Source organism: Chaetodon trifascialis, chromosome 4 (assembly GCF_039877785.1).
Source record: "Chaetodon trifascialis isolate fChaTrf1 chromosome 4, fChaTrf1.hap1, whole genome shotgun sequence".
Lineage (NCBI taxonomy): Eukaryota > Metazoa > Chordata > Actinopteri > Chaetodontiformes > Chaetodontidae > Chaetodon > Chaetodon trifascialis.
This window is the reverse complement of record NC_092059.1, coordinates 19,394,131-19,419,370: the sequence shown is the minus strand read 5'-3', so window position 1 is coordinate 19,419,370 and position 25,240 is coordinate 19,394,131. Positions and strand designations below refer to the sequence as shown.

The 25,240-nt window shown below is 42.6% G+C and overlaps 1 protein-coding gene across 3 annotated transcripts; it reads left to right on the top strand.

Annotated features, from left to right (window-relative positions):
- The first annotated feature begins 276 nt into the window (after positions 1 to 276).
- Positions 277 to 25,240, top strand: rfx2 (regulatory factor X, 2 (influences HLA class II expression)). Of its 3 annotated transcripts, XM_070960544.1 has the most exons (18): positions 277 to 391; positions 10,761 to 10,869; positions 11,591 to 11,680; positions 13,079 to 13,161; positions 14,240 to 14,510; positions 15,834 to 15,908; positions 16,989 to 17,170; positions 17,367 to 17,486; positions 18,635 to 18,756; positions 19,040 to 19,158; positions 21,579 to 21,691; positions 21,905 to 22,056; positions 22,305 to 22,402; positions 22,850 to 22,999; positions 23,177 to 23,385; positions 23,528 to 23,681; positions 23,787 to 23,829; positions 24,492 to 25,240. In XM_070960544.1, exons 2-18 carry the CDS (start codon positions 10,762 to 10,764, stop codon positions 24,611 to 24,613), a joined length of 2,211 nt encoding a protein of 736 aa, XP_070816645.1. In that variant the 5' UTR covers positions 277 to 391; position 10,761; the 3' UTR covers positions 24,614 to 25,240. The 3 variants fall into 3 exon arrangements, with proteins under 3 accessions (XP_070816645.1, XP_070816647.1, XP_070816646.1); XM_070960546.1 differs by lacking the exon at positions 11,591 to 11,680; XM_070960545.1 differs by lacking the exon at positions 15,834 to 15,908.

Here is a 25,240-nt window from a genome sequence, read left to right as displayed (position 1 = left end):
TAAATCATAAACATAAATTATGTCACTCCAAAGACAGAACTGGAGACTTGAATAAACTGAATGCATGTGAGTTACGCACTTCAAAAGTCCCCTAGCTAAGACCACCCCCCAGTGGTCCAAATCAAACTTACAGCTTTATTCGACTGGGCGGGACTCGCTCGTGTCCCTTTGGCCCCGCCCTTACATAGTGAGGGCCCTGACGTAGGCAGTCGAGGGTAGCAACAGTTGCCTCGAGACCCCCTCGCGCCATAGTGACTGTAGCCGTGGAGACAGTTACTTACCAACGAGCGCAACACTCAGCAACAGCAGCAGCAGCATCTGGAAGTCACCGAGCGAGTGGGAAAGAGGGGAAAGAGAGCAGAGCCAGGGCAGAACTTTTCTCAAGGCAAAGGTGACTATGCTTCTCTAGAATTTAGATTCTGAATTCATCTCAATTTGAAGAGAAATGCTCTGGGATCGCACGCGTTGCTGGCAGTCTTGGGTATTTTCCACAGTATAACTTTCCCTTCTTTGTGGCATCCGCCCCAAGTTGAGAACGGCTTTCCACTTTCCTTTTAACTGACGTTCACCTAAGGCTGGCAACTGCTCCCTGCACCTAAAGTCAGCTTGGGGAAAAATATTTCTTTCACCTCCGCTACTTATTTTGTTACACTTTGCTTCAGGGTTACTACACAGTGTCAACGTTACTCAAGACTGATTCAACATCACTTTACACTTGTTGCTACGTTCTATAGCTTGTCTCGAGACGTGAACGCACTTCCAGCTCAATCCCAGCAGGATGGAAGGTTAGGCTACTTACTAGTCAAGCTACAATGCTAACTCCAGACAGCCAGAAGCTGTGAGTTCGGGTTCGGTTGCTAGTTCAACCACTTGTCGCTTTGTTAATGTCGGCTCTGTGTCGTTCTTCACAGCACGGATAAACTTCGTTCTTGGAGTGTCTTTCTCATAACCGTATTCAGGCAGGTGGAAATGTAGCTAGCTAGCGTTAGCGACGTTGGTCCTGGTGCTCAAACTGTTAACTAACGTCGCTACAAACAAGCGTGAACTCCGCAGAAGGATAACTTTCATATCAGTACGCAGTTTGGCAGCTCCCCTTGGGTCGATTTTCACCTACAAAGTGTGTCTTAAAAGGAATTTAAAAAATATCACCCAGTCGTGCTCGGATATATATGAACTTGTACCGGCGACATTACGACACTCACCGTTACAACGCTGCCAGACCTGATGCTTCCACTGGTCTCTATCTCAGGAGCATAGTAAACTGTCATGGTGAACTAATGTCTGTAAATCATATTAAGTCATATAACGTTTGTCATCTAAAGAGAACAAAATTGGTTCTTGACAAAGTTTTGATGTTATTAATATTTCAGAAACAGCTTGAATAACTGAATATGTTGCAGCTAGGTGGTGCTGTGATGGTTCTTTAATATTGCTCTCTTGTATTTATAGTCTTGGCTGAGAGATGAAGCATTTTAACTACTGTTTTCTTACGTGTTTTTAAAACTAGGCATCAAATGAGCTACACTTGTGCGCTGTATATTAAGCTGAACGAATCACTGGACCTGATTCCTGTCCTCACAAGTAATTCAGCTCCATCTATCAATCTTTCCACTTTGTCTGATGTTACACTTGAACAGACTCTAAAGCATACTGTTTGCTTAAACTGAGGTTGTTCTCAGTAGTAATTAGTGTCATTGTTAAAGTGGCAGGTCTCATTGGGGTTGCTGTTTGACCTCTCTTAAGAGTTGAAGGCTCATCAAACTGCGCTGTAGCAATGATGAGAAACCAAGGAAAAGGATACCCCCAATGATTTTAAATTTCCCTTTTCATTAGTTTTACATCATGGCTGTGACAGGTTTCCAGTCTGTCTCTTTTTGTCCCCTGAGATGCATTAATTCCAATCTTTTCAGAGACAGCCGTCAGATGCTCGGTCATTTGCAATGTTGCATGCTACTGAAGCATCAGGAAGAATGTTCGCTGCATGAAAATTTCTCTAATTAACGTCCTCTCTGCTCATTACTGATGAATTGAGTTATACACTTACACATGTCTTTACATAAAGTATTCACCTTGTAAAAGAAGAGAGCTAAGTGATTAACATAAGGAGATGTGTTACTGATACAAGACATCTATTTTCTTATAGATGAAAAGGGGTCTATTTGCTCTGAAGCGCATGTCACAGAAAGAAACTTTTATTGTTCAGACAGCTCGCTGAAGCTATACAGAAAATAAAGAGATGACTACTCTGAAACTCTGTGTGCACCCCCCCCCCCCCCCCCCAAATTTGAGCGTGACACTGTTATGTTTACATGGCAACTTGATATACAAATACACCCAAGTCATGGAAAGAAAGGGGATGGAGTGGGCCAGGGGCAAAATGTTATTCTTTTAAAAGTCAGTGTTTTTAATCAGGTTACAGTATTTTCATCTCCTTCTTTGTGGCAGGAGTGCATAGCTTTGGCTTGCAGAGGCAGGTCAGAACGAAATGGTGCTCAGAGAGGAGAATTAAACAAAGTGGAGGCGGCTGGAGAGTTGTTTAGAAATGGCTTACTGGCTTGTAAAGTACAGAGCATTATTGAAATTATCAATGAGAATGTCAGTTTGAAGGGGGGTGAATATTTTTTTCTGTCATTTTTCTGTTGTAAATTAGTTAGACTGTCTGTATCCTGAAGTAAACCGACCAAGCTTTCCTATATTGGCCCTAGGCTACAGCCTATGATCATGGTTGTGCTTTGGTCCATTTCAGTAACAAATGCCAAATGCCACTCTGGACTGTGATTTCCAGAAAATTATGTTCCTTCTCTAGGACTAATCTCCTTTCCTCTAGCCTTCTATTAAGCCATCTCTTGACTTGTTCGTATGATTGTGCATAGCAGTGTACACCGTTGCCTGTGTGCCATTTTGAGTGTCTAATGGACCCATGTGTGTAGTACAGTTCAGCTATCAATAGGACAGCTGCAGTGGTCTCTTGGGCAGCGGGTGACCTGACACAGCTTTTGGTCACATGTTCTGTGTGTGTATGTGGTGTGTGGATGTGTTTGTGTATGTGTTTGCTCGTGCTGTATTTAGCTTATCTTGATGAGGCCTACTGTTGCCTCAGGGAGAAGTTCTCAATCCAATAGCCTGCTACAGATATAGACACGGACCTAGTCACTGCCATCAGTTTTGTCACTGCTGTTTGATCTGCATTTGATCGTATTCATATAGAGTTACATTTACCTCCGGCTGTGTTAACTGAACTGCACATTTCATTGTCTGATATTAACACAGTTTTAATGGGTTATCCCATAACTCCAGTCAAAGGCATGTCAGGAAATCATAGAGCAAAGCAGAAGAACTGAGAGGAGTGTGCCTTGTGGGGCTTGTTAAGTGGAAAATAATAGTGCCATTTGTAACATGAAATGTTTCAGTTTCATAATCTTCATAATTCATTTATTTGTGAAGGGCCTTTCGTTTGATGTGCTGTTACTCTTTTATCTGTTGAAAGGAAAATAGTTTAAGTGTCCTCATGACGCTCACATCACATCTTCCAGCTACAAAGATTTTGGAAATCATTGTAGGCTTACGCTGCTAGGATACAAAGAAACAAATCCCGTCATATACCAAAAAAAGTGCTGCCACTGATTGGCCCTCATGCTGCGGCAACAAGTTGAAACTTGTTGTGAAATGAAATGTTTTTCAATGCCTGTCTCCTCTGCCTGTGTGTGTGTCATCAGGAGCATTCTTAACATTCCACCTGTTTGTATCGCAGCTACACAACTGCTAATTAAATTTCCTGCCACAAACAGCAGACAAGGCAGTGGCATTTGCATTAGAATGACCAACCCCCCTCCTTCTCTCTTTCAGGCAGGGATAGTAGCACCCCCTCCCCTCACTTTTCCTTTCCTTTGTAGAGTTTGAGGCTAGTTTGTTAAGAGATGTTTATTTGGCTTTAAAAAAAAAAGCTCCTGTCAGTGTAAACCTGCTACAAAGTAATTACCAGAACCAAAACTAGGCCTGAAGTGGAGTGAGATTTGACCAGATTTGCAAAGCAGTAGACCCAGATAGTATTTTTCGATTTCATTTGTCCTGTCTTCGGCATAGCCTTTGAGAAGCTCTTTAATTAGGAGATTTGGTGAGGAACAATAGCAGAGGACGCCATTGTCACAGGTGGAAACAACCCTGTTTCAGCTCATTGGTGGCTGTCCTTATGTAGTACAGCCCTCAGATCCCATTCTTGATCCTTAAGAACCCTCTCTTCCCGCTCATTAGCTTCAAAGGACAGCTAAGATTAATGTTGCAATGCTCAGCATGTCAGAGCAGGTACTTTACATTGCATGCTAATTATTTTTCATGTAAGAATTAGCAGCATTTGAGTAGCGAGGGTAGTAGATAAAGCAGTAGTGTTGCCACTGAAAAAGTAGTCAAACCAGTCTGGATTCTCATCCTGGGAAATTTAACATTTTTAATATTATTAAAAAAACATGCACATAAAATATGATGGAAGACAAAGAAACAAAAAGTGACTAGATTTTTTTTTTGAAAAATTGGAACTGGACCAAATAGACCGGATATCAACCGTATCTTATCACCACCATTTACTCTATGTTTTATGATCACCATCTTGCAAATAGCAACGCAGGTACACTTTTCATATCCTTAAGTAATTTGATGGTTAATGATGCGGAAATGTCTCTGAATAGGATTTGCTAAATTAGTGTGTGAATACTGCTGATATTATTTTTTTAATATCTAAAACATGTCACTGGATCTGGCTGCAGACAGGATGATTTAAAATGCAGACCCTGTTCAGTTTTTGTATGAAAGGTTGAACACAGTGGATTTAGGATGCTTTTTACTTTGACTAAAATGATGCTTAAATATGAGTTTTGACTTTAAGTCGCTGTATTAACATTGCATGATGTTAAATGAGAAGTGTTCAAACAATGCCTTGTTGAACACGTTAAATGACACATGACATGTGGTAACTGTAGTTAATGTAGCAATATCATTTACACAGTACTGACTGCATACATAAATACACAGTACTGACTGTATGAACAACAGATACTTGGATCTGTCTCACATTTCAAGCATTAACTGATGACTCATTATTTGTGCCAAGTAGTACCTGTGAAAGCATACTGTACATACAGCATGGTGATTCTCAGCATCATATCTGTGTAGAGGGAACGCTTGCCGAGAAGACAGACTCCTCCAGCACAACAAAATGCTTATTTCAGGTTCATTGGTCAAGATGGAAGCAGCGCACTGCCAGCATCTGAGGTCCTCTTTGCAGAATGTGGTTCCCTGGGAAATAAAACCCATAGGTTGAAAACACACCTGTTGCAGAGAAAAGGTGAAAGCATATTTGAAGAACATTATTGTGCGCGTTTGCGTCTGGAGTGAGCCTGGTTATATTTCTACACAGAATAGGATACAAGTTTGGGCTTGTCTAAAGCGTTAGGAAGCTTAATCACTCCAAGGTGTCAGTCTTGGTGATTGGTTTTGATATAATGCAGTCACTTTGTGTAGATTTTCAAAGAGGCCGCAGCATTGCCTGAGGCGAGGAGGCTGTGTTTGCAGTTCTTTCTGTTAGTCTGATAGTTAGTAGGAAATCTCATTAACTTGTTGACAGATTTCCTAAAATTAGGTGGATAGTGGAAGTGGTTAGTTTTGATACAGGATAAAAAAAAAAGACATTTCAACATCATAGATGCATTTAGATTGTGCTGCCCTGGCAGGAGTATGTGCTCTCTGAGTTTGTCCTGGTTTTGTGAATATGTTCAGTGATGTAATACTTTAAGAGAGGCCCCATACTACGTGGTTTGGATGTAGCTGTGGTTTAAATTGAGATTAATCTCTTTACATGCTGTGCAAATATGAATAGGAGGGCATTGAAGTGAGCTTAAAGATCAAAAAAGTTATTGCAAGATCATGTTGTGTTTTTTGGGTGTGCCAAACATTGATAATGTTTTGGAAAACAGGGGGCAAAAGCAGTTATGCAAGAATCCTGACTAACTGTTTACATTTTCCAGTTTCTCTTTAGGCTCCACCATCTCCCCAATCATCCAGGTGTCAACAGTATAGCAGCCTCAGAACATATGAGATAGATATTCATGAGGGGGAGAGAGACACCCACACGGATGAGTATAGTCTGAGTATATTGGCTGTGGTGACCATCTCCCCGCTCCTTCCCGGCTCATCTCTGTTGTGTTTTCCAGTTTAGCTTCTTGAAACGTTCAGTTTCAAATCTTCATCTTGAGATGTGAAATGTTAAGGATGGAGGCTGAAGGTGGGGGACAGTGGAAATCTGGAAAGGGTTAGAGGAGGCTGGGCGTTGGGGGAGGAAGTTGCTAGTGTAGAGCATGGGCGAACACACAATCTCCATGGCAACGGTCTGATCTTTCTCTCTGCGGCTGTCAGGCCTGCAGCACACATGGTGACGGAGTGGACAGGTTGTGCTGATGACCAGAGGTGGGGAGGGTAATGCTTGGATCAGAGACAGTGGTCAGTGCCTCCTATTTGTGCTCTCTCTCCCTCTCTCTGTCTCTCTCTCTGTCTCTCTCTCTCTCTCTCTCCCCCTCTCTCTCTGCCCCTCACACTCTGCCATCTGCAGACCCCAAGAGCTGCTTTGATTGGATTAGCCATGAATTAATGAGACAGGCTTGAAGAACAGCCTCTGTTGTGGAAATCTCTTATCATATCTTAATTCGCTCTTTGTGTGAGCACGCGTGCCTCTGTGATCTTTTTTTTTTTTTTAATGAAATCAAAGAAAAGCAAGCCTGATGTTTTTCAAATCCTCAAATATCAATGAATTTGTTTTGAATTAAAATTATAATTCTCAAAATAGTGAACAAGTGAAAGCCTCGTCAGAGACCTTTTGCTCCTCTTGGTGTATATATTAAAAGTGTAACGGAGGGACACATCTGCTTACTTCTCAACAAAGGTCTTCCATAGATGGCCCCTTTAAAGCAACAAGTGTCTGCCTCTGCTTTATTTTGTTTTATCTACTCCTAAGTTGGAGAAAGTATTGTTCTGCTCAAACTGTTTCACTCTCTTTTCTGCCCAAGGAACTTTGGAAAGACTCAACTTGCTTTTGGAAGCTTCTTTTTTGGGTCGGCATGAGTGTAAAGCAACCTTGAAGAATAGACTGTTGTCTGTTTAATGACTTAAACATTCCTCTTTCTTTCGAGCACCAAGTAGTTACAAAAACAGAGCACTTCATCCTGTCCTCTTCAATCAAGTCTAAACCAGCATAAAGTCTGTACATTTTTATATAACTGCAAAACAGGAATAACACTGCCTTCATGTCCCCCGCTGTCTGAAATTAATAGCTTACAGAGTATTTATTGTTGTAAGTTTCTACTTAGCGTGAGATAGAGGGATCAGGTGGGGGGATGGCATTGTTTGGTTTGGGAAGTATTCTGTTGGTTGCATAGCAACAGGCTCCTGGAAACGGGAGTGGACGGTGTTGCCACTAGCAACCGTTGTTGCTCTGCAAACAATGTGGGCCAGCGCAAACATGAGCCAAGACTGTGGGCTCCTGCTTTTAATTGAACATCTGTATGTGTTTTTCTCTGATTGAGCCCTGTTTAAGTTAGATCTGTCAGTGACAGATGTTTAAATCTTGTCTGCACTGTTAACATTATAGACTGAAGCATTAATGACAGTTGGTGAGGCTGGGGGGGGGGGGTTAAAATGTGTCTCCTCTTGTTTCCATATAGCTTTGAAAACTCAGGTAACTCTTGAAAGGAGGGGCTGTTGTTGTTGTAATGTTGTAAAGTGCTCGTGTGGGATTTGCGTGAATGAAACCAAGCTCACAGACCTGACACGAAACAAAAAACATGCATGTGAAGTTCTCTTTGGGTTAGAGGTAGAAAGGCTTGGTCCTGCACAGCAGCCCATCCAGAGCAGCAGCTTTGCAGCAGTGTGTGTGTGTCTCCTGCTGTTTGCTACCTTTGTGCCTTTCAGAGCTGCTAGTGGGGATTTTGTGTGGCTTTTAACCTTCCCTGAACACCAAGCAGAAAGACTCCTCTCTGCCTGCACTCTCTCCTGTCTCTCCCCCTCCAACCCAATGATTTGACACACTTCACCATACCTATTAAAGCCAGCACTTTAATTGAGCTTTAATGGATGAAAACGTGCAGGTCAGTGCTTTGTTTCCTGATCCCCCACCATCTTGCCATACCACGCACTCCTTAATGGCATAAAGAAGCCCCGAGGCTTGTGTCATTTCCTCTAGTGAAAATTAAAAGTCTGAAGATAAATGATGGGATTGTTTCAAGTATATTTATAAGCTAAGTGACACCTCATAGATAATTTCCTTGCTTTAGAAAGATGCAGCAGCTTTTCGGATATTCACTACCTGGTGCCAATATTCTGGTTATAGTCTTTTGGTGCTTTAATGACATACAAGAAAAAGGCGGGAATATGAGAGCCTTCATATGTAAGTGCTAATTGTGCTGTGTACTTACAAATACACTCACAGGGCTGCTCAGGGTAGAATGGATATGGCGTGTCTGAAGATTGACACATATCAGGAATTTCAACATAGGGCTCAGTCTATTAGTCATGTAGGCAGAGCAGTGTCTTTGCCTGTGGCAAAATCTCCACGCATGGAAAATGCCAGTGGTGGCACACCCAAATCTGCTGTTTTTGTGTCTTAAAGGTACACTCTCTGATTTTTTTTTTACAGTATTCAGAAGTGCCTCCAAATCCTAAATATTCTCCCAAGTTACTGCTGATGTCTAAAACCTAGGACGGAAGACAGTTGAGTTTCATAACTGCTAGTTTTGCAGCTAGCAGGTAAATTTTGTTAATGTGTGTTTTGGTGGTCTCTTAAAATAATCAAGAAGTGTATCTGTAGCAAGCCGACATGACTGATGAGAATAACTTTTTTCTAGTGCAGAGTGGAAATTAGATTTAAGTGTCAGGATCCATAGGGAAACCATATTTTAATGAAACATTTCCCCTTGTAATCTCCTTTTGCGTGTTGGAACTTGTTGAATATGGGTGGGAGGGATTTTGTGGTAGTGTCTGTGATGGCTTCATCATGTTGTATTTAATGGCCATTTTTTAGGTGGTTGTATAAATGAGTGGTATTATCCTTCATCATCTAAGTCATTAACTCTGTATTTTACACAAATGAGGATGTGATTCCCATTTTGGTGTGTGTGCAACATTTTTGTTGTTAAATTTGTTTCCTCTTCCCCTCCATTACCAGTGGGGTTTCCTTAATTCTGACTCAGTTTCTTTCTTTCTTTCTTTCTTGCTCCCCCTCAAGTCATGTTAGATTTGTTTTTTCTATTTCCCATTCTCTCTGGGTTCAATTTGGTATAAGGCAGTCTTTTCAATTTTAGAGACACATTTAGAGCACTTAGTTTGATACAACAGATCCAAGAAGGAAGGCCCTCTTAATTCTTACATAAGCAGAGGCTTGAATTGAAATCACAAGTAGCTGTAATAGTGCTGCCCCATTAAAAAGTTTAGGTTGGGTCTTGAAAAGCCAAAGGACAGGGATAGCTGCACCTGTTGCTTGCATCTAATAGGTCAGCCTTTAGATTGCTGAAGCCTAAGTGGTGTCAGATCTCTTCCGGTAAATTAAAATAACATTGTACTGGAAGCCAAGTGTTCTGACTAATCACTGCATGTCTAGAGCAAGTTGTGTCTTGCAGCCCTTGCTGTAATGTTCCTGGTAAACACCATTCTCTCGTCTACCTACCTACTTTTCCTGCTGCTCCTGGATTTTTGCCGTCAACCAAAGACTTCTCATCAATTCAACCCACCCCCCAACTGTGCCGTATCTCCCTCTCCCTTATTCTAATCCTCCTCCCCCTCTTCTCTTTGGTTTTCGCACTCGAAAGTTCCAGTACAAGAGCTTTATAAAGGGGGTGGGGGTGGGGGGGTGGGGTGGGGGGGCAGGGAAGGGAGGAGGGTGGTTGAGTTGGGGGTGGTCGTCATGGATTCCTCACCATGGCAACCGACAAACGTTTACAAAGCATTGAGGAATTTCCTCATATCAGCTGGATTATTGGAGCCCTCAGAGAACAGCTCTCGTTCGAAACAAATGCTGGATATCATCAGGACCCTGGCAGAGGCTGGAACCCCGCTGCCATTTTCATCTTTTTCCCCTTCATTTTTTCTTGTTTTGACAGAGTGGGGAAGTTGTTTTTTTTTTTTTTAGCTACTTACTCCCCCCCACCCTTGCAGCTCCATTCTCCTCTTGTCCCTGCCTTACTCCCGCTCTTTCCCTTTCTCTCCTTTTTTTGAAAAAAGAGAGCCTTTGTGTAACTCCATTTTTAGCTCCCCTTTGCTATGCTGTGCACATTGTCACCCAGTGGAAAGCCGAGTCACGGCAGTGGGTTTGGTCCTCAGGAAGCATTTCAGCCCTGCTGGTAACTTGAACTCCTGTAGTGTAACTTTTCCACCTGGGCCTGATCTGTCAACAGGACCAGGGATGGCATTGTAATTCTGTTGGGCTGCTTATTTTGCTATCGAGTAAGGCCAAAAGTCGGCAGCCCCTGGGGCACTGAGAGCTTCACTGACTCAGCTTGACTTGGCAAAGCCAGAAACCCCCTGGGGCACAAAGAATGACCTAGTGGCTCCAAGAGACAAGGGGTGGGGTGGAAGAGAATTCATTTAGCATGGCTGTCCATGCGCATTGACCTGAGGTGCTTTTATTATTTTTTTCAATCTAAAGTGTTACCTGTCTTGTATAAGATTCCCCCTATTTATGTCTTCTCTCTTTTCTAATTCTTCATATCTCCGCTGCGGCCCAGCATGCAGAGCTCCGAGGGAGGGTCAGACACCACGACCAGCGTGGCAGCGCTGCGGACGTCCTCATCAGCTCAGGCCCCAGTGGTACAGCCTGTCCCAGCCTCCCAGCAGGTAGAGTACTACCTCTGCCCTGCTGCTACTGTAATGACAGGACAAATGGGGGAAGTCTGTAATGACATAACAGTTCCATTCAATTTCTTTCCAAATGTTGACTTCCAAATGTATAAAAGACTGGCTGTTTTGGGAACCAAACCAGCTGCTTATTATATTAGTGCTTACACATGGTGTCTGAAAAGAAACAGTACAATATCTTGACAACAGATCTCTCCTCGAAGCACTCATAGTTCAGTGTTCCATGCAACACCTGCAACAAATAAAAATGTTTTTTTAAGAGTGGTTCCAATTTGTAAATTGTCAGCAACTGAAGCTGTTTACCATCCACTCTGCCAACAGATGCTGCTTGTATCTGTTCACCATGCCAGCTTCTGCCATAACATCTCCCTGGCTTATTGGACCAGGACATCCATTTTATTATGACCATTTGAAGATATATAAAAGTGACAGTGCTATAAACACAGTCTATAGAACACAGTCTTCATTTGTGTTATGACAATACACTTGTGAATCTCCATTTCCTGTAATCAGAGGAGTTTACTAAGAAAATATAGTACTATACACACAAATCTATTAGCACAAGCTTAATTTCCTGATGGGGGCATTTGTTGATATGTTTGCCCATGATGTGTTGCCTGTCATGTTTTCAGTAATATGTGTATGCATGCGATTGTACATGCATACCTATGTAATTCAGTTATGTCTTGTATCCACACAGAGGGTGCTGGTTCAAGCCACAGGCTCAGCTCAGAAAGGAGGACAAGTACAGCAGCTTTCAGTACCCAGGGTTCAACAGGTCCCTCAGCAGGTACACAGTGCTGTACATACTTGTACACTGCTGTGAAAAAATTTGTTCACCCCTTGACATTTTACAGTTTTTTTTTTTTTACATTTAATTTTGTGACTGAGCCGGAGACCTATATAATGTTTCCTTTTACAATAAAGTAACAAGATCATTAAATTTTTCTGCGAATTCAAATAAGCATGGCATGAATGGCAAAATAAGCATATAGCCTTTTTCACCATGGCTTCTTTGTATCACAAATATTTGTTTTTTTTTTCACACCTTATTCAGGTCAGCATTTACTTTCAGGTCAAATAATAACGTCAGACTGGGGAGTTGTAGGTTTTGCATTCAACTGACACATTGGTAGTAAACAAGTTAAAGACTAACCAAACCATGTATTAAAACAATGAATTAAGATTCCAAACATTAGCATCCATTCATTCCTCCAAAAGCTGCTCATCCTTTTGTCAGAATTTTTCTCCTGCTTCCTATACCACTGATAGGTACGCAAAAGTGTCTTTCTCTGGCTGAGCCTGGCCCACTGCCTTCATACATGAATAACATGAAAATAATATCTTCATGCAACTCTTGGTAGCTTTTAAAGAAATCTTAATATTATTACATGTGTGTGATGGTGAGAACTCTTCTTAACTTTGCAGCTGCAAAACGTCTTCTCTGGGTCTCAGGGTATAATGTGAACTTGCTGTAAAGCCCAGTGATTCCTGTGGGCTTGAACCAAATCCCAACATGAAACCTGTGTGATGTCTAGTGTGAAATTATGAAAAGCAGGAGCTGACCTGGCTCTTTGTCTTAGGTAGCAGTCTTTATTTATATATTTCTGGCTGATATCAGCCAATAGCAGATGGACAGTTCATTACCTGCTTTTCACCATTTTTATGCTTCAGTATAACATTCATTATCAGTTGTGATGTTTGTGAAATCAAGCTTGTCTTTTTAACCATATTCGTGTCTTTATCAGTTCAAGTAAAATAACTTACATTTTACCCATCCAGCATCTTTCCAAATCACTTTTACTCCTGATCCCTTTTCAAAATAGCCTACTTTTGTATCACTTCAAATATTCTAAAACCACCACATAAAGGACCTTAGTAGGTCTACATAAAGTTGGCAGTGTTTGTAATGTAAAATTATACTGTTGAGGCTTCTGTTTTGGACAGATAACTATGCAAAAACCAAGGGGTGTACAGACTTTTCACTGCGCCTCATGTACACACTGTAATAGGTGTGCACATGCCTATACCCACAGGAAATATTTTCATTTCTGGAGTACTTGTATGATTAAAAAGATCAGTTATTATGACAATTGTAGCTGCAGTTTGACTTAAATTTGTAGAAATGCTGAAGCCTAAACAAAGCTTTTCCCTTTTCCTGCTTTGGTTTCCTGTGGTCTCTCTGTAGGTGCAGCAGGTGCAGCATGTCTACCCATCCCAGGTCCAATATGTAGGAGAAAGTGGAGAGACTGTTTACACCAATGGAACTATGTAAGGAGTGATACATTACTCTCCAATTATTAAAGCCAGAGTAGGTAATGTATTTAAGATGCATTTTGGTTGTATTTCTCAAAATTGTCTTTATGTCCTGACAGCGATCATCAAATGCTCTGTAAGATATGGCGAGAAATTTGGTTTACATTTACATTCAGAAAATGACCAAACATTATCAACAGAATGTGAAGGGTTAGGGTTAGGGTTAAGTAACAGGTGAAGTAACAGTTCTGACATTATATTAAAGATGTCTATGTATTGTGCTACATTAATATTTACTGAAGTTAGCGTGCTAACCAGCTAGCCCTGACCCGTCCTGTTTCGTAATTACACTTTCTACCTCAAGAGACGATAGTCAGCTAGTAGCACGCTAATAGCTAGCTGCACGGCCTACTGAGGCAACAAGCTAATAGCAGCTAGTAGCTACAGCAAAGGGTATGATGAGCAGCAGTTAACGGTTACTCTGGTAATATGCTGCCCCCATTTGTTTGGAGCAGCTGTCAACAGGTGGCCATTTCTGATACATTGTATCTGTTAATGTAAGATGCTAAAATAGTGTAAAAAATGTTTGCCTTTCAAATAAAACAGACACAGCAATGTGCATGAAATTTGGCTCCATTCCAAATGCAGAAACATCTTGAATTAGGATTTCTTCTTAATAGGTGCTGGATGAAAAGCCTAATGACAAATAAGACTTTCCAGACCACTTTTCTCATCATTTCAACATCCAACTGCTGTTAAAGTGGATCTAATTAAAAAGCCTAATTGAAGCCAAAGTTATTTTCTTTCCCACAGTTTAATGTTTGATTTGACTCCAGCATAACCAGATATTTTGATGACATCAGTTGTATTGCTGTCTGTGTAAACAAGAGTGGATATCGTATCAGCAGTGCTGCATTCCTGTGCCCTTGCACAAAGAAGTAAAAATTACAAGATTATATTTTTCTTCATAGATGAAGCATAGACTCTTGTACTCACGGCCTTCTCAAGTTCATCAGTTGCCATGAAATGTCCTTTGTTTACTATCATCATAGGATGACATCACTGCATGCTAATTACAATGATCTCTCCCCAGCCGATCAGCCTACTCCTACAACCCAGAGGCTCAGTTGTATGGGCAGAGCAGTGGGGGCACCTACTTTGACTCGCAGGCTGGTGGAGCTCATGTCACCACAGTGGTCTCCTCTGCCAGTGGTGGGGTGCCCCCTCATGGCATGGTGGGCATCACTATGGATGTGGGCAGCAGCCACATCATCTCCAGCGGAAGCACCTATCTGATCCATGGAGGAAGTATGGAAGGAAGCCGCAACCACATATCACACTCATCACGCTCTTCCTCAGCTATGGTGAGCAACACCCATACGAATGTTTCTGTACTTTTCCAATAGAATGAGATTAATGAGCCAGCAACACAAAGAAAGTTCAAATCAGGGGTTTACACCTACCAAAGGCCCAACACATTCGGGGGATTGTTTGTCTTTCTCACCTGCTACGTAGCTAAATTACAGTTTTTATTCTCTAAAGAATGTAAATAGGCTTTTACTACTAACTCTTAGCACAACATGACTTACTGAGCAGAGATCCCCACTACCATATGATATTGTGAGATGCACACTGCTGCTAACTGTCATCACTGTCACCTGAGCCTGTGTCCAGACTGGCCAGGCTCCCGGACAAACCTGAAAGGCAGGGAGAGACACACAGGGTTTACAGCAACCTGAGTTGGGGCCTCCCAGCTCTGCAGTAACACACAGAAAGCAGAGCAGTACAGGGCAGAGAGCCTGTAGAATCGGGACACTGGCTTAAATAATTCAGCACTGCCTTGTTTCAGAGGTTTTCACAGGCACTTGAGCGCCCTGTGAAACAAAGCAACCCCTGGGGCTCATTACCATTTGGCCATGAGCCCTCGGGAGCCTTCTTAAGGCTTGGAACGCTGCCTGCCTCTTTTTCCTTTTCTTCTGTGTCTCCAGTTTGGCTGCAATACCACATATCTTTTCTTTTTTAACTTGATTTTCTTCTTCAGCTAAATAGAATGTCCCTGGTTTTGTCATACACTTTGACCGCCAGTTGGATTCCATTATTTTTTGTTGTCTAAAGACAAAATAATAAGGCAGTGTATTTTATACCATGGCACTCTTGCTTATGTCATAGTTACAACTCACTCATCAGATTTTTAGTTATTCAACTATTATCTAAGTTACGATGTGTCATGCATCTTGAAGGTGGGGTAGGGTGGGGGTAGGCATTGTTGACCTAGTGTCCCCAAACTTGATGTGACCTGTGCCCCTGTTTGTGGTTCCTATTTGCATACATTAGAGTGTCTGACCGCAAGTCTTCACTGAGCAGCTTAACCCCATAAGTCTCTTGATTTGCATGCTTTTGTCAGCCAATAATGGATTTGGCAGCAACACTGACTGATTTTAATGGAAATTCAGAGATCTGGCTGCTCGCTAACAGTCTTATATCCTTTATCTGGTTTTTTTTGCGTGTGTGTGTGTGTGTGTGTGTGTGTATGTGTGTGTGCGTGTGTGTATGTGTGTGTGTGTGTTTTTCATATACCCCTGCTTATTTCTGTCCCCTTCTCTTTTTCTATCTCTCTCACTTTCCTGCCTCCTCCCTCTTCTGTGTCCACTACTTCTTTTTTTTTTTCTTGCATGCTTTTTCTTTAGCTTGAAATGGCGATTGAAAACCTCCAAAAGTCTGAAGGAATTGCAAGTCACAAAAGCAGCCTGCTCAACAGCCATGTAAGTCAACCAGGAACTTTCTTTGAAAAAGACTTGAGAGAAAATGAAAAAAACAACCCAAAAAGCTGAACCTGTATGCAGTGTGTTCAACTCGTGTTCCTCAAAATTGAACACACTACCTACTGCTAGCTTTACTTACCTTCTGCACTGTCCCTCTGATATGCATAATTGTCTCCATTAGTTTTGTCCTTGATCTGAACTTGCATTTGCTGTCACTTTTTGCTTAAGTATGCATCTTGTATGTATTTCTCAATACTCTGCATGGGCATAAATTGATTGAGTTTTCAAGGTTTCTGTTAATTTCACTGTTAAACATGCTAAGACATGTACTCAGTGTCATGGAGTGCTATTGCAGAGTAACTTTTCTTGATGTTGGGAGGCCATCACTCAAATATAATGATATTTAAATAAGATTCATGTAGTATTTCTGTCCATAATTTTCCTTACATGGAAATTTGTGGTTTAGATGCTTACATTCTAACTCCTAACCCCAGTTGTCATCTCACAATCTCCACATCATCTGTATGAATAGTATTTGAATTTTCTGCTTTAAATCTGGTTTGCAAATTGGTAATTTGAGCCTTTTATGCAAATTCATTCTGATTGCACTGTTACAGACAAGCCACGACTGTGTCCTCCTCAACTCTGACTGTCTTTGAGATTCGTCTGATAGAATAAATAGCACTTCAGATGTTTGAGTGTTAATCAGCCATTCTTTTGGCTGTAGTCGCTTGCTGCTTCAGTCAAAAATGTAACCGTCTAAACGTAGCCACAGCAGGAATGCAGTGATCCCTTTGATGTTTAGGCTCCTAAAAAAGGAGGTCGTGTGTGTGTGTGTGTGTGTGTGTGTGTGTGTGTGTGTGTGTGTGTGTGTGTGTGTGTGTGTGTGTGTGTGTGTGTGTGTGTGTGTGTGTGTGTGTGTGTGTGTGTGTGTGTGTGTGTGTGTGTGTGTGTGATCTGTCTTTTGATGTGATAATAAGATGAAACGCTCCTCTTCATTTCTGGCCAGGTGACTGTCACAGAGTTTATCCATTGGGGCTCACTGACTGTGCGACTGTGTTTTCCTCTGTGTGTTTTCAGCTGCAGTGGCTGCTGGACAACTATGAGACAGCGGAGGGAGTGAGCTTGCCCCGGTGCTCCCTGTATAACCATTATTTGCGCCACTGTCAGGAACAGAAGTTAGATCCGGTCAACGCAGCCTCCTTTGGCAAGCTCATCCGCTCTGTCTTCATGGGTCTGAGGACCCGCCGCCTCGGCACCAGGTACAAACAGGAAGGGGTTGTTGCAGAAGATGAAGATGCTGATAACAGTAATCATGTAACCATTATAGAAGTGATGAGTATGATGATGCCTATAGGCATTGGAGATTTGCTGATGGAAGAGGATAATGATAGTGATTATACTGATGGCAAGTCTTCTCCTCCTTACTGGTTTCTGGCTTTTCTCTGAATCTACCAGAGGCAACTCTAAGTATCATTACTATGGCATCCGGGTGAAGCCAGACTCACCACTCAACCGGCTGCAGGAAGACACCCAGTACATGGCCATGAGGCAGCAGCCTGTCCACCAGAAACAGAGGTCAGCTTTCTTCCCTTGTCTGCCATTTTTACTCTTCTCCTTCCTTTTCTGTTCCATTTGTCTCGCTCTCTGTCAAATTTATCACAACTTTCAGCAGCTTCCCATTCATTGGCTGCCATTTTTTTTCCTTTGGCCACAATGTGTTTTAGGTGTCTTTTGAATGAAGATTGTGTGTTATTGAAGTTTTACCATTGATTACATTTACCCTATGACCGCTGCCTCACTGCCGTTGCCTATACTCTGCAGCTTGCTGTGCTTTGTCTTTTGTCTGCCATCTCCTCCCTTTTTCCTCTAAAAGTTCTTCGTCTCTGTTCCTTGCCCTTTTCATATTCTTTCATAGTTGCCTATGTTTTTCCTCACCCACCTTCTAACACATGACATTTAACCAAACACGAGAACAGGGCTGCTTTCAGTGCTATCACAATGTAATTGTGTTTTTTTTTTTATGGATACAGAGGTGATATTCAGTAATTTATTGCAAAGTGCTGCCCCTTTTTTGGAAAATAAGCTCTTTTCTATTTGTTCTGTTTTGAATAATTCTCATAGAATATCAATAGAAAAGGTTTGGATGTACTGTATGTTTAAAGATGAGCTCTACACCCCTGTAAATCTCCTCTATGCTGACCTCTGTGGTTTAACTTCTCACCTTGCCGCTGTGAAGAAGCGTACTCCAGGGTGTATCAGTACACCAGGCATCACTGTTGGGTGTGGCTTCAGGTACAACGAAGCACTTGTGACCACACCCTCTGAGAGAAGAAACACTGATACTATTTTGTACCACTGTAGTGTGTGTGTTTGTATGTAGGTCACTGCTCTGTTGTGTTTTCACCATGTATGTATTGGTATTCACCTCAGACACACCCAGCAAACTGGGGCAAACACATCTCAAAGGCAAAGTGTGATGCACCGATGGGAAGACTCATATTAGTCATTTAGAAAATGCTGCAGTTTGCAAATGTTGTTTTCCTTTTAAAAACACCCCATGGTATTCACTAATGGGAGTTGTCTTTCGTCTTTTCGTTGGATTGAAAACCTGCATAGTCCTAGCCATCAAATGCATATCCTTCTTATTCCCTCTTTCTATCCTGCTTTCCTTGTCCTTTCGAAGGCAGCTAACATATACCTCCTGTCCTCTACTGTCTGTGTAGATTCAAACCTCTACAGAAGGTGGACAGTATGTCTGACAGTCTGTGTGGAAGCTCTCAGCACTGTAACAGCACTCCAGAGCAGTCTGTGGCTGCTCAGAGCCAACACCACCAGCAGTACATAGGTAAGGACAGGCGCTGCCACAACAACCATCACTTTCACTTCTCTCTTCTTATTTTTCATCACTAGATTTTATCCCCATGTTGGCTTTATTCAAGCATAACTGTCAGGAAAATTAACTGTCCTGTTTGTTGAGACAATTATAGGATGTATTTCTGTGGTGACATACACCATGATCTACCCATACAGTTGTCACAGTTTTCATACAGTCTCCAGAGTTCCTGAGCTCCCGCATGTGTTTTTTCAAGTGAAATGAGTGACACCTGTCTACATTTTGCTTCATGCAGATACGTCCCACACCTTGCCTCCATTTCCCACTCCTGACTTGGGCACCCAGCCTCTACCTGAGCGCATCAGCATGAATGATATCAAGAAGCTGCAGACACTCTACAGAGACCACTGCGAGGTATGCCATATCACAGCACCTCTTTTATTTTTTTTATTACACCTTTCACTGCCTTAGTGAAGTTTGAACACATTAAAATGTTGCGTGTGCCACACTGTTGCACTGGGTGACATCTTTGTTCATTACTGTGATCACTGGTGCTGTTATTTAGTTTGAGTGGACCCTACAAACATTGTCCTGCTGGTGTAAATGCTCACTAGAGTCCCTAGTGTGTATTAATCCACTGCCGAAAATAGTCCCCAACAAATGCACTGCTTATTCCTGTTTGTGTGCCGTTTACTTAATACTGCAGTGCCCAGCAGTTACAGAAAGTGAAGGTCACTCAAAAAGTATTGCATGGCTGACTAAAACATTGTTGGCTCTGGACTTTTCATAAGAAATATAAAGAGTAGTGGTTGGTTAATTAAGGTCAGACTCACATCCTGAAACAGGAGGCACAGTAAAAGCAAATAACTGCAGTCAACAGGTGTCCAGCTTTTCCTATCAAGAACTGTATAATGAAAATGGTGCTACATTGGTGTATTGCATAATGGCACTTCACAGGTCGCAGAGGCTAATCCACAACATATACATACATAATAACCCCCAGAGTGAAACACGTTGGCAATGATTACAAATAATACTGACCAAAAATAGAAATAATGCTGAACATTAAATTTGGGGTTTGTACGGACAGGGGAGAGGCTGTGATGAAAGCAGCGAAGCTCTGGCTTTAGCATATTATCCCTGCCCTCCCCTTGTCCAGTCTCACCACACTCCCTTTGTTCCAGCTGTCTTTTCATCTCTGTGCTGCTTTCAAGACATGCCAATTAACCTTTCAGCGCGCTGGGTGGACATCTTGGTGTCTTTGTGGTGGCCTCCTCTCGGGCCTTTGTGTTGCCTTGTCTGCGGACAGGCACATGGGCTCCTGTCTTTGTCTGCCAGCACATTTCTGTCACTCTCGTAGCTCTCATTGCCTCCGTGTGTTTAATGTTTATGCATTTTGCTTTTTTCCACCCCTTTTTTGTGAGCCAACAGTGACCTGTTAACACATTAGCCAGGGCATCATTTAAAGTTCAGCACAAATAAAGGTAACAAGTTGGCCTTAAGATAAAGCAATATCTAATTTCTTAATTTGAAGTTAAATTAGTCTCTGCTGGGCTGTAAACTGATTTGTATGCTGTGCACGGCGTGTATTTATTAATGTCATGGTAACAGGCAGATACTCTGGTGTCGGCCGTGCCATTAAATTAATGTTTAACTACAAGTGTTTATGCGTTTAATAAAACTTTGAGGGTCATAAATCACCACGTGAAACGCAGTATTTGTCTTGTGTGCACAGATGTGAGAGGAATCTGTGCTGCAGGCCGCTTGTCTGTCTGTGAGCGTGCACACGTGAACATGTGTTATTTCTCCTCCACACTTTTCTTTTTTTTTATTCTGTTAAAGGCATGCTGCTTTTCCTGTGTAGCAAAAAAACTGGAGGCACTCTTGTTTAGAAGGAATGGGAAATTCTCCTTTTTGTTTTGGAGTCCTGTGTTTGACCTGTTGCTCGGGGCAACCGTAAACAAGGTTGCCATGGCAATGGCTGGAGCAGAAAAAAAAACATATCATGTGATTGAAGTCTACGCTGCTGTGTAACAGGATCCAGCAGCAAGTGCATGTCCTGCCAGAGAGAGACAGAAGAGGATCTCTGGGCACGGTGTGAATCGTATGCTTGTGCTCAACAGACGCTCAATGTGGAGCTACGCTGACCGAAAAGAGTCTGACCTCTGCCTCATGTGGAGTCAGGCTGACGTTTCCTCTGGTGAATGTCCTGAACAGCTACTACAGCGCCTGTTTTTCTGTGTTATTTTCATGTGCGCTGAGGTTAAGACGCTCTGTTTTTAGAACCAGGTTATGGCTTTCTCTGTAGTTAATCGTTTTAGATCACTGCCTCGCCGCCGCTTCCTTTTGCGCTTCGCTGTGTTCGCTTGTGTGCAGTATACTCTGCTTTCTAAGAGCCTCATGCATATGAACAGGAAAGAGGAAGTCACATGGGTTAGTTCAGGTCAGCGCCTTGCCACTAAAAGGAGCCAAATGCAGCCATAAATCTGAGACTGATCTGTTCTATAAAGGCAATCAAGATTTTTTTTTAAAAAGTGAGTGAAATCACAATGAAATCACTCTGAAAAACTCCTGACGAAGCCTAAACGTGGCTTTTAGGATCCTCCTGATGATTAATGTACAGGGAGCTGTGTCGAAGCTGGCTCATTGTCTAAGGAGGAGGGCCTGGAGTGAGTGAGAGGCTGCCTGCCTGTAGAAACTTTGTTGTGTGTCTGGTTGCCATGGCTCAGCTCTGTATGTTTTGTCCCCCCCCTCTCTTTTCCCTCCTCTCTTCCCTCCCCCTCATTCTCTGCCCTCCTCTCACCCTCCCACCCTCCCTCGCTGCTCTCCTGCAGGCTACTTTGGATGTGGTGATGAACCTCCAGTTCCACTACATTGAGAAACTCTGGCAGACCTTTTGGTATTCAACACCGCCATCTAGTGACGGAAGCACTACCATCCCCAACAGGTCAGATCTCATGAACAGGAAGAGCTGAGGTGTCAGTGTTGAAGAAAGCTACTGCTTACGTTTACATTAAGCTAATTAAATCTTCTGTTTTAACAGTATGTCACAAACGTTAACCTTGTCCCTGACTGTCTGCTGAGTGTCAAACTTTTATTTACAAGACAGCAGGAATTACAATCTTGGAATGTGTATTTTTTTCTTCCTGTCTGTGTGTAGTGAAGATGACCTGGAAGGTGTGATCCCCAGAGAGAAGCTGGTGGCTCTGTGTAAATATGAACCGATCAGACTATGGATGAGGAGCTGTGACCACATTCTCTACCAAGCTCTGGTCGAGATCCTCATCCCTGATGTGCTTCGTCCGGTTCCCAGTCAGTACCAGTGATCTTTTCATCCATCATGATTTCAATAAGACAATATGCAGTAGTAGACTGTATTGTTACACACTTGTCTTAACTCTTGGCACTCTTAGTCACGCGCTGACACCACAGTCAACATTACACGCACAGGATTTTGCTGGTATTCTTTTCCAGAACTTGTTGAATCTTCCGTATTGCAGTTGGCCACATTTGCACAACTCTACTTACAGTTTGTAATCCAGGCTGTTGTGTTTCTTCAGGCACCCTCACTCAGGCCATCCGTAACTTTGCCAAGAGTCTGGAGGGCTGGCTGACAAACGCCATGACCAACTTTCCTCAAGAGATTATCCGCACCAAGGTGAGAAGAAAATCTCTGATCCCCCTTTGTAACAGCTTTTGTCTAGATTATAGAACATGTGAATTATGACTTGTCTCTATTGTGCTTGTGTCGTGCAAATGATTAAATGTATCACATTTTCTTCAAGCTCTCTTCAGAGACACTGAACTTAAAGATTACATCCATTTGTTAAAGATTAGTCGTCTGTATGTAGAGGCAGTATAGCATGGATTTGATTGAAAATGCATAAAATTTACACCATGTTCATTTCAGTACATTTCTGATAAGGATGGAAGTAAATCTTGAGCATATTTGATTACTCCTCTGTCCAATCACAAAGGATGTACAGACAGCCCTTGAAACCTAAAGTGACGCATTTAATTCTGATATAATTAGGTGATGATAATCATAATAAAGCATAGAAACATAGAGTGTGAGAAGTTCTCTGGTTCTGTCTCCATGGTGTAGGTGGCGGTGGTCAGTGCCTTTGCCCAGACACTGAGACGTTACACCAGTCTGAACCACCTGGCCCAGGCAGCCCGTGCCGTTCTCCAGAACACCTCCCAGATCAACCAGATGCTGTCTGACCTCAACCGGGTGGACTTTGCCAACGTCCAGGTAAACTTTTCTGACAGCCTCCCTGGTTATGTAACGTTCAGACTTCATGCTAAAGTGACAAACATCAGGTTGCACAAAGTACAGACTGTTCATGTCAACTTGCTCTGTTTTCCATCTCTTGCTGTGCATTATGGTTTCTCACTGAATGGGTTTGGGCGTGTTTGTTGTGTCTAACAGGAGCAGGCGTCATGGGTGTGTCAGTGCGACGAGAGCGTGGTTCAGCGCCTAGAGCAGGACTTCAAGGTCACCCTGCAGCAGCAGAGCTCTTTGGACCAATGGGCTACCTGGCTGGACAACGTGGTCTCTCAGGTCCTGAAGCCTCACCAGGGCAGCCCCAGCTTCCCCAAAGCTGCACGCCAGTTCCTGCTCAAGTGGTCCTTCTACAGGTACGAGGGGGCAACGCTGAGGCTGTTTACACTGGAGACACTGCATCAGTCTGGTTTTGGAGAAAAAGCTCATTTCATTTTGTCTGGTGGTGTAGCTGGAGCACTTTATAAATGATCTGTCCTCTCTCTTTCCTTGCTGTAGCTCCATGGTGATCAGAGACCTGACCCTGCGTAGCGCAGCTAGTTTTGGCTCTTTCCACTTAATTCGCCTCCTGTATGATGAGTATATGTTTTACCTGGTGGAACACCGCGTGGCTCAGGCCACTGGAGAAACTCCAATTGCTGTCATGGGGGAGGTAAGACGGAAGATATTCCACATTGCTCCGGTTGCTCAAACACTTGAAATTATGTTGAAAATTGTAGTTCTGTTGACTAATGCTCTGTCATCTCTTCAATCACAGTTCAGTGACCTGAGCTCTATGATGCCATCACTCATGGAAAAAGGTATTTGATATTAGCCTGCTTATATCTGAGCTAACAGCCTCTGGGGTGGGGAAGAATGTTCAAGGCATGGAAAAAAAAAAAAAATCACAAAACAAAAGACACTTTCTGACTTCCCTAGTTGGTATCTGGCCCCAAGCACATAAATTCCTAATAGATCTTTCTACCAAGCATGGTGTGTGTAGCCAGCGCCTGATGTCTTATTCCTCTGTTCTCTAGAGCTCCATTATTTTCCAAACAACTGTTGAAGAAAGCGTCACTGAGCCCCACATAGCTGCACTGGCTGACACGATCCTTCATTGTGATGAATGTGGGCACTGCAGTTTATTTTGACTCAATCCAACATTCACCACCCTGCTGCTGGAAATACTCTCCAGCACAAAGTAAACTGCAGCTGAAATAGTCCCCAGGAAATACATTCTCCTCTCTCTGGTTTGAGTAATCCTTGCTGAAAAGTAAAGTGCCCTACTATATATTTGGGACCTGATTTGAACCCTTTAATGATCTTCTGGTATATTTTGAGTTTCGATATACTAAAAAACACATGAAGAGGATCCATCGGGCTAAATAAGGATGTAAAATCCTTATTTTGACCTTTGTGGGGATAAATTTATACTGTAGCTTTAAACCTGATTTTAAGCATCTCTCTCCCCCTGTGTGATTAGATGCATCCTTCTCTGATGAGATGAGTGACCTGGGCAGTGATGCCGATGTGTCCAGAGGGCCTTCTGAGCCGGCTGTGAAGAGAGAGAGGATTGAAATGAGCCACCCTCTGCAGGAGATGTGAGTCAAAGTCTGAATGGGGCTGGACTGAGAGCCACAAGGACCAGCACGTCTCCCTGAAAAGGTGACCCTACAGTGGCTTCTGGGGCCTTTCGGGCGGCAGTGGCGTCTGCGCCGAGCACACTGCGTCCTTCTGCAGTCAGTGTGTGCAGTGTACATAGAGAAGAAAGTAGCAGTGTCAGGCCTCCCCTCACTAGTGTTTGTAAGGACGGTAATCTTTCTTCCAGGAAGCTCATCTTTTTGTTTTTTTGTTTTTTTTACTCACAGGGGTGTAACACAGGTCTGATTTTCTTTCCGTTTTTGTTGCAACTGTGAATGACTTTGTGCAGTACCTTTTTATTGGACGTGTATGTGTAACTTTGAGTGGTGGCGTGTGGTGTTTGTGACTCTCTTCTTTTCATTTTAACTAGCTGTGCCATAGTGTCCTTTGAGTGCCTTAGATCGCTAACTTTGAAACCACCACTACAGATGTCTATCTGTCCCTCAGCTGTGCCTCTACCGCAGTATGAATGTATTGTCTCCAAACCTCAGACATTCAAAGCACCTTTAACATTGATTAGGTGTAGTTGTGTACACTTCTTGATGCCTCTGCTGCAGCTCGCAGCAAACACACACACAAACACTCACACAC